The 15925-nt window shown below is 32.7% G+C and overlaps 1 protein-coding gene across 1 annotated transcript in view; it reads left to right on the top strand.

The window, feature by feature from the left end:
* Zcwpw2 (zinc finger CW-type and PWWP domain containing 2) overlaps window positions 1-15925 on the top strand; it is a 136225-nt gene that overhangs the window by 37300 nt on the left and 83000 nt on the right. The window contains exon 2 of the mRNA XM_071619606.1: window positions 9605-9951. Within this exon, the coding sequence (XP_071475707.1) occupies window positions 9665-9951 (287 nt within the window). The 5' untranslated portion in view covers window positions 9605-9664. The remainder of the gene's footprint in view (window positions 1-9604; window positions 9952-15925) is intronic.

Below are 15925 nucleotides of genomic sequence, written 5' to 3' on the forward strand. Positions count from 1 at the left end.
TAAATTTAGTATATGTTTGAATTAATTTGAATTAATTCAAATAAAGGTAAATTCATGTATTTAAGAAATATAAAGTGCACAGTATTCTGTGCTAAGAGCTCAATATTGGGTCATAGGAAGTAATCTATGATTTCCAAATAAGGGACCAGAGATTTAGAGTGATTGTTTAATTTGCCTAGTAAAAAGTGGTAGAACTGTCTGACTAAAACTTGAGTGTCCATAACCATACATATGTATGAATGACTTTGAATGAAAAGAAAAACTAATGTATAAATTGTGAACTTAAGGCTGTATAATTTTAAAGAGCCATTCAATGTTTTCTGCATTTTAATTTTTATGGAGTATCTAGTTCAATGTTTTAGCTGAGTTCCATAGTAGAAAAACAGAAGTTGAGTAAATAAAGTGTTGTTCTTAGCACAGCTTTGCATTTGTCAAAGTCTGCATAAAGTCCCTATGAAGACTAAGTTTTGGCTACTTAGGAATGATTTCATAGGAAGCCCTTCAAAGACTAGCATTCTTATGACATTTTCTTTCTCCTTGTCATTTACATCTTTTGAATGTGGCAATAATTTTAAATACCAGCAAAGTATTGGAGAAAAGGTAATAGAAACAGTGAGATTCTTAAGATGAATAAGCATTTCATAATCTGTAGTACAAATTCTATTAGCCTGGATAAAATATACCAAATCTAAAATACCAAGAGGTTTAAGTTAGATGTGATTGAAAATGAGTATCACTTTTTAAGTAATAATGACGTTTTCTTAATGTTAATTTATCTTTTCAGTATTATCCACTGTGAGACTGAAGTTCCTAAGAAAATATGAAAACTTTATCTACCATTTAAAAGTAATCTTTTAATCCCCTTAACATTTTATAATAGACTATCATAATGGATTTTTCTAAGCTTTCCGTTGATGTGGTGCCACAAACTTAAAAAGTACTTTCTCCTCTATAGTAGTCCATTGGTTGCAAAATAGACAAAATCCTAGACAGTTAAGTGACCACAATTCCTTTTTGCTTACTTCCAAATCTCTTATAATTTAATTATTTGCATTATTGATATTGTCAAATTCCTCAATTATTGTTGTTTTTGTAGAGATTTTTTAAAAGTGCATTTTGTGAAGAATAGTTTAAATAATTTAATTTACAAGCTTGTTTATCTAGAAGTAAACTCCAATACATAGCAATATGGTGAAGGTAAATAAATAAATGAAAGGTATCTTCATGAAACCCTTTTAGTTATGGGACCTCAAACCTTTCTAGCAGGAGGCCTCACATCCCATTTAGGACTAGCTTACATATGGTCTGAATGAGTATTCCAGTGTCAGTTGATATTAAGTACTAGTAAAGCCCATTTTTGTTATTTAATAAAAATGAATAGAAGGACATTGAATCAATGTACATAAAAATTAAGAGTCTTTCATCTCATTATTTCCAAACTTGACACAATATTCCAGATGGGTTAAATTCCTAAATGTAAGAAGGAAGGAAACAAATATATTGGCAAATACAGAGAATTTATTTAAAATTTGGGTCAAACAAACTTTTTTATTTGGTTAGACATAAAATGCAAGTCATATAAAAATTTTTAAATTCCTGTATGATAAAAATGTAAAGTTAAAAGACACACAAGAAACTGCGTGAAAATGTTTGCAACATATATAACAAATGGGCAATATCCATAATATATCAACATCTCCACCTAATCAATAGAGAAAATAATCACATATGAGTATCTCATAGGATTTCCAATAAATGGAAATATAAATAGTAAAAGTTCACTAATAGTCAGGGAAATGTTAATTAAAACTATAGTAAGATAACTCTTTGAATAGATTTGAAAATAAATGAATCATTGTTAATATCTGTTGTGTATGAATGCTGAAATCAGCACTCTTATATGTTGTTGGTAAAGTGTAAATTGGAACAAAAGTTTTTATAGGGCCATTTGGAATCATCTATTAAAATAAAAATACTTATAACTTTTGATCCATCATTTCTACTTCTAGTTATCCTTCCAAGAAGAATACATGCTCATATACATGAATTCATTAGTGTGTGATAATATTTGTTACCGTATTAATAAAAAACTGGAAAAATATCAGACTTCTTGAGAGAGAATTAGTCAAATAAGCTACATTTCATTCATTCTGTGTATGCTATGCAAAGTCAATAGTGAGGGGAAACAATGTCTAAAATGCAGAAACATAATTGCAAAAAGATGAAAATATCAAATATATAAAAACATGAATAGGTGTATACGTAAAAATTATCTGGAGAATACACACTATTTAGAGTGGTTACTTTCAGGGAAGGATGTGATTGAAGTTAAGGGTGATTTTATTTTGAAAAAGAAAATTATTCAGTCATTTTAAGAAGATAAATATAGGGCTGAGGCTGTAGCTCAGAATGCTTGCCTAGCATGTGTGAGGCACTGGGTTCAGTCCTTTGCATTGCATAAAAATAAATAAAATAAAGGCATGGTATCCATCTACAACTATAAAAATCTTCTTTTAAAAAAAGAAGATAAATATAGTTTCTATCAATGAAAGTCTTTAATCAATTAAAACCATGGAAGAAGAAAGATACCAAATTATTTCTTCTTGAAAATATAGTTAATATATTTCTTTATTATGTCACAAAGCGAAGTTCATGTCATTAAAACCAAGGAGGTACTTCTTCATAATGGATTTTGAGTAGTTCTGACCCAACATTCTGAATATGAGAATCAAAAATACAATATCTAGGTTCATTCAATAAATCAAGGCAGAATAAATGACACAAACAAAAGAATAAGAAACACATCCAAATATAGCTTTAGGACAAAACTTAACAGAATGTAAGATACTTTGGAAATGCAACTGGACGAATATTTAGAAGATTATTTGGTTTAATTTTTTTCCTGCACTACTGGAGATTGATCCCAGGGATGCTTTGCCACTGAGTTTTATCCCAACCCTTTTTTATTCTTTATTTTAAGACAGAGTCTTGCTAAAATGCTGATGCTGGCCTCAAACTTGGGATCCTCCTGCCTCAGCCTCCTGAGTAGCTGGGATTACAGACAAGCAATACCTATCATTTGTTGTTAATTTTTTTCTGGAAAGTTTTAGGAAACATGTATTCAGTTTTCAAAAGCATATGCATCAGAAACATTATGTCACTTATTTTTAATTTTTATTTCTTTTTAGTTATAAATGAGAGTAGGGTATATTGACATATTTATACAAACAGGAAGTATGTTTTATTCTAATTAGGATCATGTACATACTTGTGGATGTACATGATTTGGAGATTCACTATGGAGATTCATATGTGTACATAGAAAATCCATGAGCCATGTTTTATTTCTTCCATTGTCTTTTTGGTGTCTTTCCCTGCTTCCTTCCCTTCCTTCCCCTTTGTCTAATCAGCTGAACTTCTATTCTTCCCTATCTCTTCTTGTTGTGTGTTAGCATCTACATATCAGAGAGAACATTTGACTTTTGATGTTTTGAGGGTCTGTTTATTTTACGTAGAATGACAGTCATCAAGTCATTCTTTTTTTATGGCTGAATTATATTCTGTTGTGTGTGTGTATATATGTATATGTATATGTATGTGTGTGTGTGTGTGTGTGTATGTGTATATATATATATATAAAATCACGTTTTCTTTATCCATTCATCTGTTGAAGAGTAGTTGTTATTTTACAAACTGATTATTAGCTGCTAGTCCCAGATATTCTTATTCAGTATCTGGGGGAATTCTCAAACTTTCCACTTGTGAATAAAGTTGAGAGTAAGAAATATCTGTCTTCATCTTCAGCCTATTACCACTGCCAAAGTTTCTAGAATACAGTATACACTCAAAAGAGATTGCTTGATTGACTGGGTAACTGACTGAAGTTATTCAATATTATTTGTAGTAATAATTGCGAATAAAAGGAATATTTAGGTTAAAAGATATCATTTAAATAATTGTTGGTATATATATATATATATATATATATATATATATATATATAAAATGAACTGTGTGGAATATTTCATGTAATTAAAAATGTTTACAACTTATGATGTCATGAAAAATACAAGCTGATGTACAGAATGTGTATTCACTTCCTACATTAAAAAGTGTAACAGCTTACCAGTTCTAGCAAAATAGCTTGCCAGATCTGGTAATATAAATCATATAACATGAATAATCTTACCTTCATTCCTGCTATGTATAACCAGAAGTAATGAAATATAACAAACATTGTTGCTTATATATAGCTGAGCCATAAAAAAAGGAAAAATTCTCAAGGGTCAGAAAAGAAGAGATAACGGAAAACTAGAGGAGTTATCATCTAAGTTGATGCTGTTTCTCCCATTTAGGGAATGGGAATATAAGAAAAGGGGAAATGAGAGATGAGTAGTTGGTAGACCCCATAATCTAAGGGTTTATGTTTTGACAGAAAATGAGGATTTGAGTACTAGTGAAGTATAAAATTGGAACTTGAATTGCCTTCTTATAGTACAGTCTGTCAAAGGGCTTACTACAATTAGAGAGGCCTTTAAGCTTTTTTCTTTTTTTAAATCAGAACAAAGGAATACAAAGATACCTGTTTGCCTTTATATGGTATGGGCTTTAAGAATCAATTACCCTTAGGGAATTTTGGATTTAATATCTGTAATAGGTACTTGTTTTATTTAAAAAATTAATAAAACATTGATCCCATGACAGTAATGCTTCTGGGTCTTACAGAAGTAAACACAAAGTCTTATACTCATTTCAAGTCACAAAGTATTTCCATAGATAAGACCTGGTTAGAGATGTATTTACTTTAAAAATTTACAGAAATTACAAGGAAGTAAGCTAACAGGACATTCAACAAATTCAGCTAACAGCAATTATACCTAAGAAAAGAACAGGATGCTATAAATAAATACAAAATGAATTCCAATAAATAGAGTTCTGTATATGGAAAGGTCTTTGAAGTTAACAACTCAACAATAGATTAATCATAATTGAGGAGAGAGGAGCTAAGGAAATAACCATGGAGGTAGGGCAGGGAAATAGTTTTTAAATATATGGAAGTGATTTTTGCTACTTTTTATTTTATTTACTTTTATTGGTGCATTATAATTAGTGGGATTTGGTGCATATCTGTATAGGCACACAATAAATTAATATGATTTGGTTAATTTAATTCCCCAGTATTCTCCCTTTTGCTTCCTCTTCCTGATTCCTTTCCTGTGCTCTACTGGTTACCCTTCTGTTTTCATAAGAAACACCCTCCATCACTTTTTTTTTTCCTTTTTCCTCTCTTAGCTTTCACATATGAGAGAAACCATGATCCTTGATTTTCTGAGTTTGGCTTATTTTCATTTTGCTTAACATAGTGCTGTCAAATTCCATCTATTTTCCTTCAAATGGCATAATTTCATTCTTAAATTATAGCTGAGTAAAATTCCATTGTGTATATATATCACATTTGCTTATATATTCATCCACTGATGGACACCTAGGGTGGCTCTATAATTTGGCTGTTGTGAATTGTGATGCTATCAACATGGGTATGCATGTATCACTATTTTATGCCGACTTTAATTCTTTAGGATGAATACCAAGGAGTAGTATAGCTGAAGCATGTGGTAGATCCATTCCTTGTCTTTTGAGGAAACTTTATATTGATTTGCATAGTGATTGTACTAATTTATAATCTCATCAACAGTGTTTAAGTTTTCCTTTTTCCCCAAGTGCTCTTCAGCACTTATTATTATTTGCATCCTTGATGACTGCCATTCTAACACTAGCGAGGTGAAATCTCAGTGTAGTTTTGAAATGAATTTTTCTAATTGCCGAAGATGTTGAAAATTTTTTGGTTATTTTTATTTCTTCATTTGAAAAGTGTCTGTTTAGTTGATTTGCCCATCAATTAATTGAGTTAGTGTTTGGGGTATAATTTTTTTAGTTCTTTATATATTTTAGATATTAATTTTCTCTTGGAAGAGTAGCTGGCAAAGATATTTCTCCTATTCTGTAAAGCAGGACAAAATGGAAAGTACCGTCAATTGGAGTTTTGTTGATACAGACTAGATAGATGCACTTCCAAGACAGGGGTGGCACATAGTTCTAAATGGGAATTTCTGGTGGCTAGAATGCTGGAATTTTATAAGGTGGCATCTGCTTAGTAGAGATTAGATCAATGTCCAGAAAAATGTTAATTTCTGCTGGGTGTTTGGGTCTCAGGGGCCTACAAAATGACAGCAAGATTACCAACTTTCCATGGGTCTGTTCACCACCACCCATGAATATGGCCTTCCCAGACTCAGTCCCCAAGTATAATTATTTTTGCTTGTTCAGTATTCTCGTTCTTCTTAGCTGACATGAATCACCAACTCAAAGGGAAAATGAGTCACACTCTCCTGCATATCTCTGAACTGAATCCCCTTGGGTTTCTGTGCTTGTTTCAATTGCATTCTGGCTAGGTCAGTGTGGCAACATTTGTGATCCCCAGGTCTCTGTATCAGCAAGCTTTGACTAAAATAAAATTATATAAAAAAATCAATAATAAAATGATAAACCTCAAATACAGAGACCCTCTCAAAAATTTTTAAGTGTAAATTACTCCTGAGCCCAAAGATAAACAGAATTGAAATTGAATATTTAAAATTGAGTAATATTTAGTAATACTTAGAGTGGAAAGTAAAGCCTTCAATGCTCATGTTAGAAAAGATTGGAAATGAATTAATTACGCATCAATGAAAAGAAAAAAGAATTCTAAAGAAAATAGAAAGAAGGGATAAGAGAAATGTATTAAGTCGAATTTCAAAACTAATTTTTAAAACATCTGTGACAAATTAAATAAAGAATAAATGAGAGAAGGCATAAACAAATTTCAGAGTAAAAGAGAGAAATGTAATAAATCCATTCACTTCAATTGCAGTTTACATTGCTCCTTATAAATTTCCTTACCAGTTCAAGAATTAAGCAAGTAAAAATTAAATGTTATTGGCAAAGTTTTATATTTTCTGATATATTTAAGTCTTCCTGTTTTTAGATTTTCTATTCTTTCAGTATGATAAACAGTGCTTCAATGAATATTTTTGATTTTTATAACTATGGTTGGTATCTTTTATGTTTATTTTCTTTGGATACATTCACATAAGACATATTCAAATATATTGGCAAATTTCTAAAGCAATTTATAGTGGCCCAAGGAAGGTATATGACATGCATAAGTAAGTTTCTAAATATATGATTAACTCATGAATTAAAGACTTCTTTAAATGGTGTTAACTTACATGTTTTACTAGCTTGTGGATATGGTGTACCAAAGGCTTTTTTTTTTTCTTTTAAGAAATAGGTTTGGTATAGCAAATAAGTTGTCAATAATTAGTTTTACTGGAAATCCATACGCAACAAAATGAAACTGAATCCCTTTCTCTCGCCATGCACAAAAGTTAACTCAAAATGGATCAAGGAGCTTGATATCAAATCAGAGACACGGCGTCTGATACAAGAAAAAGTTGGCTACGATCTACATACTGTGGGGTCAGGCTCCAAATTCCTCAATAGGACACCCATAGCACAAGAGTTAATAACTAGAATCAACAAATGGGACTTACTCAAACTAAAAAGTTTTTTCTCAGCAAAAGAAACAATAAGAGAGGTAAATAGGGAGCCTACATCCTGGGAACAAATCTTTACTCCTCACACTTCAGATAGAGCCCTAATATCCAGAGTATACAAAGAACTCAAAAAATTAGACAATAAGAGAACAAACAACCCAATCAACAAATGGGCCAAGGACCTGAACAGACACTTCTCAGAGGAGGACATACAATCAATCAATAAGTACATGAAAAAATGCTCACCATCTCTAGCAGTCAGAGAAATGCAAATCAAAACCACCCTAAGATACCATCTCACTCCAGTAAGATTGGCAGCCATTATGAAGTCAAACAACAACAAGTGCTGGCGAGGATGTGGGGAAAAGGGTACACTTGTACATTGCTGGTGGGACTGCAAATTGGTGCAGCCAATTTGGAAAGCAGTATGGAGATTTCTTGGAAAGCTGGGAATGGAATGACCATTTGACCCAGCTATTCCCCTTCTCGGTCTATTCCCTAAAGACCTAAAAAGAGCATGCTACAGGGACACTGCTACATTGATGTTCATAGCAGCACAATTCACAATAGCAAGACTGTGGAACCAACCTAGATGCCCTTCAATAGACGAATGGATAAAAAAAAAATGTGGCAGTTATATACAATGGAGTATTACTCTGCATTAAAAAAATGACAAAATCATAGAATTTGCAGGGAAATGGATGGCATTAGAACAGATTATGCTAAGTGAAGCTAGCCAATCCCTAAAAAACAAATGCCAAATGTTTTCTTTGATATAAGGAGAGTAACTAAGAACAGAGTTGGGAGGAAGAGCATGAGAAGAAGATTAACATTAAACAGGGGTGAGAGGTGGGAGGGAAAAGGAAAGAGAAGGGAAATTGCATGGAAATGGAAGGAGACCCTCATGGTTATACAAAATTACATACAAGAGGAAGTGAGGGGAAAGGGGAAAAAAAAACAAGGGGGAGAAATGAATTACAGTAGATGGGGTAGAGAGAGAAGATGAGAGGGGAGGGGATGGGGGATAGTAGAGGATAGGAAAGGCAGCAGAATACAACAGACACTAGCATAGCAATATGTAAAACAGTGGATGTGTAACCGATGTGATGCTGTAATCTGTATACGGGGTAAAAATGGGAGTTCATAACCCACTTGAATCAAAGTGTGAAATATGATTTGTCAAGAACTATGTAATGTTTTGAACAACCAATAATAAAAATTAAAGAAAAAAAATAATTAGTTTTACTTGTAGTTAGTTATATGATTAGTGTACATGTATTATTATTGATGTTATGTTTTGGAAGCTTAGTCATACAATTCTAACTTTATATGTGTAGCATTTTCATAATTAAAAAACTCTGAAAACAATTTGGAATTTTAATAGATTAAAAGGTAAATGACATAAGAAATCCCTTTAAATTCTGATTAATTTTAAATTTTATATGGTAAAATTAGAAAAAGAAAAAGAATTGTCAAGCCATGCTTTATGAATACTCAAGAAACAATACAGTCTAATAGTTAAGATCACAAAATTTAAAACTGAACTACCTGCATTTAAATTTCAACTCTACTTTATCATATCTCTGGATCTTTTAAAAAAATTTTACTTTTCTTATCTCAAATCTACCCTGTAAAAATGAGCATTATAAGGTGATTGGGAATACTATGTGAAATGTGTAAATAAAGCACTTAGAATAATACCTAGAACATAGTTGTCATTCAATAAGGCTTAGCTGTTGACAGAAAATATTGGATACCTACCAGATGTGTGCTGTGTAGTAGGTTGTCCACCATATTTTTCTTATTTGTATTTTTGGAGCAGTTTTTGCACAGTGATGTTTCCATTTTGTTCTTTTGTTTTTGTGTGGGTGGAAATTAAACGTGTTCAACATATATCTTCATTATACAGAGATGTTAGGCAAAGAAGAGTTATTTCTTTGATTTTGGATGGAATTTTCTCTCATACTTTTGAATGCTTATTTTTTATTTTCCTTTTTCTTATTTTTCAGATTAAATGTATGGAAAAATGAAAAATTAATGATAAAATAACTAACTTTTGTAACAGTGTAATGGATTCTTCAGTGGAAAACAGTATGTATATAAACAGAGTATGGGTTCAATGTGAAAATGAAAGTTGTTTGAAATGGAGATTATTGTCAAGTGAGGATGCAGCCAAAGTTGATCACAGTGAACCATGGTATTGCTTCATGAATGCTGACTCAAGATATAATGAATGTTCTATTTCTGAAGAAGAATTTCCTGAAGAGACTCAGCTTCATCAAAGTGGATTTAAGATTGTTTATTCACAGCTCCCTCTTGGAAGCCTGGTTTTGGTAAAATTACAAAATTGGCCAAGGTAAGGCTTTTGTTGTTTTTGCTAATTATTTAGGTGTAGTCTTGTTAGATTTGTGAATATTTTAAACCTTTTCAAAGGTTCAACTTTTTTTCTCTTTTGTTTATTTATTTATTGATTTCTGGTCTTATCATTATTCATTCCCTTATTTCTTTGAGGTTAATTTATTCTTTTTTTAGTTTTTAAAATTTAAAATCAGATCATTGAGTACAAATCCTTTTTTCTTCTCAGTACAGACAATTTAAGTTTGAAATGGGTTTCAAATCAAGTGCTGTACCACTGACTTACAAATGAGTTCTAATTCAAATCTGTAATAGTTACTACCACTGAATGTTATTTTTTCGCCCATAGTGGTGCATCTTGTGAATTCTTTGTGCACATTTGAAAAGAACATATATAATTGTCTGTCAAGACAAATAATTTTTTTCTTAAGGTTTGTATGGATTTTTACCAATATAGCTCAGTGTTTTGTATTTCCCCCAATATGTGATTGATTTCCCCAAATATTCAGTGTGCATTTTCAGTTTAAAATTTCAAGTTTTATTTATTTATTTTTATTTTTTAATTTTTTGAGAGAGAGAAAGAGAGAAGAATATGAATCTTTTTTTGTAGATGGAAACAACACAATGCCTTTATTTTTATGTGGTGCTGAGAATCAAACCCGGGTCCTGCCGGTCCTAGGGGAGCACTCTACCGATGAGCCACAATTCCAGCCCCAAGTTTTATTTTTAATTTTGTTTTTTTTTTTAATTTATTTTTTTTATTGGTTGTTCAAAACATTATAAAGCTCTTGACATATCTTATTTCATACATTAGATTCAAGTTGGTTATGAACTCCCAATTTTACCCCAAATACAGATTGCAGAATCACATCGGTTACACATCCACATTTTTACATAATGCCCTATTAGTAACTGTTGTATTCTGCTACTTTTCCTATCCTCTACTATCCCCCCTCCCTCCCCTCCCATCTTCTCTCTCTACCCCATCCACTGTAATTCATTTCTCTCCTTGTTTATTTTCCCATTCCCCTCACAACCTCTTATATGTAATTTTGTATAACAATGAGGGTCTCCCTCCATTACCATGCAATTTCCCTTTTCTCTCCCTTTCCCTCCCACCTCATGTATCTGTTTAATGTTAATCTTTTCTTCCTGCTCTTCCTCCCTGCTCTGTTCTTAGTTGCTCTCATTATATCAAAGAAGACATTTGGTATTTGTTTTTTAGGGATTGGCTAGCTTCACTAAGCATAATCTGCTCTAGTGCCATCCATTTCCCTGCAAATTCTATGATTTTGTCATTTTTTAGTGCTGCGTAATACTCCATGGTGTATAAATGCCACATTTTTTTTATCCATTCATCTATTGAAGGGCATCTGGGTTGGTTCCACAGTCTAGCAATTGTGAATTGTGCTGCTATGAACATCGATGTAGCAGTATCCCTGTAGTACGCTCTTTTAAGGTCTTCAGGGAAAAGTCCAAGAAGGGCAATAGCTGGGTCAAATGGTGGTTCCATTCCCAGCTTTCCCAGGAATCTCCATACTGCTTTCCAGATTGGCCGCACCAGTTTGCAGTCCCACCAGCAATGTACAAGAGTACCCTTTTCCCCACATCCTCTCCAGCACTTGTTGTTGTTTGACTTCATAATGGCTGCCAATCTTACTGGAGTGAGATGGTATCTTAGGGTGGTTTTGATTTGCATTTCTCTTTGCTCTATCTCATGGCTTTGATTTTCTTATTTCAGAACTCCATCTTATTTATCTTTTATTTTCTTTATTCATTTTATGTATTCATTTTTTCATGAATTATTTTTGTCTTTTCAATTATATTTACATATAAATATTTTTTTCTTTTCCATGTTTTATTTTTCTGAAGGTATTACCAATAGATTTTCTATTCTTTCCAATCTGTTATTCTTTATTGAAATTTAAAAAAAAAAGCAGCTACCACAGGCTAGAGAACTGCTTTCGGGGAGACTCCAGGTTTGGTTGCATGTGGCTGCACCCATTTTGGGACACCAGCCAGGGGCTGGGGCCTGCGTGCAAGCAGGTTTACCACCATAAGAGCATCTGTCTGGGGACTCCAGGTGGACCTCCAGGTCCAGTGTGGGGGTGCCTGCGGGTTTAGAGAAGCCTGGGTCTTCCTGCTGAGAGTGCTGGTGGCCCTGGTCTCGTAGCTGCATCATGGGGTTGCTCCTTTGGATGAGTGTATCCCTGGTGGTCTCTCTGCAAGTAGGAAGAGCACTGAGATCTTGGGACTGTAGCGTGGCTGAGCCTGAAGTATCTGAAACCCAGATCTGTGGGATAGAGACTGGGTTTGCAAGGACTGATTTGGGTTTGGTGATCCCAAGAGACATCAGAGACAGGGCTGAGAAATGGTTGAACACTGACAAAGACAGTTCGACTTTCCAGCAAGATTTATTTTATTTTAGTTTTTTATTCACTAATATCTCTACCATATTTGGAACAGGATGTTTTTTATGCATCAGTATGTGGAGGACATTGACATGAATGGTGTTTTGCATTTTTGTTGTATTCTTATGTCTTTAATTTTTGTCTCTTTATTCACATCCTTCCTCTCTCTTTTCTATTTTCTTGGATTTTTTTCCCCCAAATTTTCTCCAACCAACAGCCAATCTCTGTTGGCTCCTCTTCCACTCTTCCTGTGAATTTTTACTTCTAGCTTCTCTTCCTTCCTCGCAGTTATTGCATACTGCACTACCTCTGTTCTCTCATCCACCATTTGAAATTGTAAATTATTTAACAAATATTCTGTTTGTACTATAGATAGTTATTGAATTCATCATTTTGGTTTAATGTGAGATGACTTAGTGGGAGCTATTAGGTTTAAAGGTATATATTGTCTACACTGGGTACTCTTTATTGGTCTCACCAGTAAAGGTGAAACTCTGGAAACCTTCAGGGACACTATAGGTCTATAGGGTAGAATTTGTCCTGCCTTAGATCTATACTTTTAGATGGGAAAACACATTAACAACATGAAAAAACAAGGGAATAAAGTGCCCCAGACAAATCAAGATGCTTCAACAATAGAAGCCACTGATGATAACACAGTAGAAGAAATATCCAACAAGGAGTTCTGATTGTGTATAGTTAAATTGATATGTGAAGTGAAGGATACTATAAGGAGTGAAATCAAAGAAAAAATATGGGAAGTAAAAGATCACTTAAATAAAGATCTAGAGATTATGGAACAAAAACAAGCAGAAATCTTCAAAATGAAGGAATCTGTAAACCAAATTATAAATTCAATAGAAAACATTACCAACAGACTAGACCACTTGGAGGACAGAACCTTAGACAATGAAGACAAAATATGTAATCTTGAAAGTAGAGTTGAACATGTGGAGAAGATGGTAAGAAACCATGAACAGAACAAAGAATTATGGGATAATATGAAAAGACCAAATTTAAGAGTTATCAGAATAGGTGAAAGAGCAGAGATACAAACCAAAAGAATGCATAATCTTTCAGTGATATAATAGAAAACTTCCCAAACCTAAAGAATGGAATAGAAAATCAAATACAAGAGGCTTACAGAACCCCAAATGTACAAAATTACAGCAAACCCACAGCAAGACACATTTTAATGAGAATGACTAATACACTGAATCAAGATAAAATCTTAAAGGATGTGAGAGAAAAAAATCAAATTACATATAGGGGGAAACCAATTCGGATATCAACTTATTTCTCAACCCAGATCCTCGAAGCTAGGAGGTCCTGGAATAATATATTTCAAGCTCTGAAAGAAAACAGATGTCAATCAAGAATTTTATATAAAGCAAAATTAAGTTTCATATTTGAAGATGAAGCTAAAACTTTCCATGATACACAAAAATTGAAAGAATTCACAACTAAAATGCCTACACTATAGAGCATTCTCAACAAAATCTTCCGTGAGGATGAAGTGAAAAAAAAAAAAAAAGTGAAAACCAGCAAAGGAAGTGGGTACATTGAAGGGACATACAACCAAATGAGAAACTAAGACAAACCAAAAACCTGAAATAAATCAAAATGACAGGGAATACAGGAATACAAATCATATCTCAATAATAACCTTGAATGTTAATGGCCTAAACTCATCAATCGAAAGACATATACTGGCAGATTGGATTAAAATTTTAGCAAGACCCAACAATATTCAGTCTTGAAGAGACTCACCTCATGGGCAAAGACATCCACAGACAGAAGGTGAAAGGATGGGAAAAAACTTATCATTCATATGGATTGCATAACCAAGCAGGGGGTTCCACTCTCATTTCTGATAAAGTAGACTTCAAACCAAAGTTAATCAGAAGAGACAAAGAAGGACATTTCATACTTCTTAAGGGAAGTATATATAAGCAGGACATAACAATTATAAATATTTGTGCCCCAACAATGGAGCATTTATGTACATCAAACCCTTCTCACTTTCAAGAGTCAATTAGACCACAATACAATAATACTGGGTGACTTCAACACACACCTCTCACTACTGGACAGATCTTCCAAACAAAAACTAAGTAAGGAAATTATAGAACTAAATAATACAATCAATAATTTAGACTTAAAAGACATATATAGAATATTTTATCCATCAATGAGCAAATATACTTTCTCTCAGCAGCACATGGCTCCTTCTCTAAAATAGACCATATTTTATGCCCCAAAGCAACTCTTAGTAAATAAAAAAAAGAGATAATACCTGCATTCTATCAGTCCACAATGGAATGAAATTAGAAATCAATGATAAAATAAAAAATAGCAGCTACTGTAACAAATAGAAACTAAATAATACACAATTGAATGATGAATTGAATGATGAATGGACAGTAGAAGAAATCAAGGATGAAATTAAAAAATTCTTAGAGGTAAATGAGAACACTGATACAACATATCAAAATCTCTGGGACACTTTGAAGGCAGTGCTAAGAGGAAAGTTTATTGCATTGAGTGCATTCATTAAAAGACTAAAAAGTCAACAAATAAATGACCTAATACTGCATCTCAAAGCCTTAGAAAAAGAAGAACAAATCAACACCAAAAGCAGTGGAAGAAAGGAAATAATTAAATTTAGAGCTGAAATTAATGGAATAGAAACAAAAGAAACAATTGAAAAAAAATTGATAAAACAAAAAATTGATTTTTGAAAAAATAAATAAAATATATAAATCCCTGGCCATGGTAATGAAGAGAAAACTCAAATTTCTAAAATACAGTATAAAGAAGGAAATATCACAACAGACATGTCTGAAATACAGAAGATAATTAAAAACTAATTTGAAAATTTGTACTCTAATAAAATAGAAAATATCAAAGACGTCAACAAATTTCTAGAGACACATGACCTACCAAAACTGAATGAGGAGGACATACATGATTTAAACAGATTAATTTAAAGTAATGAAATAAAAAATGCTATCAAAAGCCTACCAACCAAGAAAAGCCCAGGACCAGATAGATTCTCAGGTGAGTTCTACAATACTTTCAAAGAAGAATTAACACCAATACTCCTCAAAGTATTCCATGAAAAGGAGGAAGCCCTTCCAAACTCATTCTATGAGGCTAATAACACCCTGATACCAAAACCAAACAAAGACACAACAAGGAAAGAAAACTTCAGACTAATATCCCTGATAAACATAGATGTAAAAATTCTCAATAAAATGCTGGTAAATCGCATTCAAAACATATTAAATAGATAGTGCACCACGATCAAGTGGGATTCATCCCAGGGATGCAGGGTTGGATCAACATATGAAAATCAGTAAATGTAATTCATCATACTAATAGACTTAAAAATAAGAATCATATGATCATCATTAATAGATGAAGAAAAAGCATTTGACAAAATACAGCACACCTTCATGTTCAAAACACTAGAAAACCTAGGGATAATAGGAACATAGGTCTACATTGTAAAAACTGAACCCAAGGCCAGCATCATTTTAAAAGGAGAAAAATTGAAAGCAT

The sequence above is a fragment of the Marmota flaviventris genome, chromosome 1, assembly GCF_047511675.1.
Source record: "Marmota flaviventris isolate mMarFla1 chromosome 1, mMarFla1.hap1, whole genome shotgun sequence".
Lineage (NCBI taxonomy): Eukaryota > Metazoa > Chordata > Mammalia > Rodentia > Sciuridae > Marmota > Marmota flaviventris.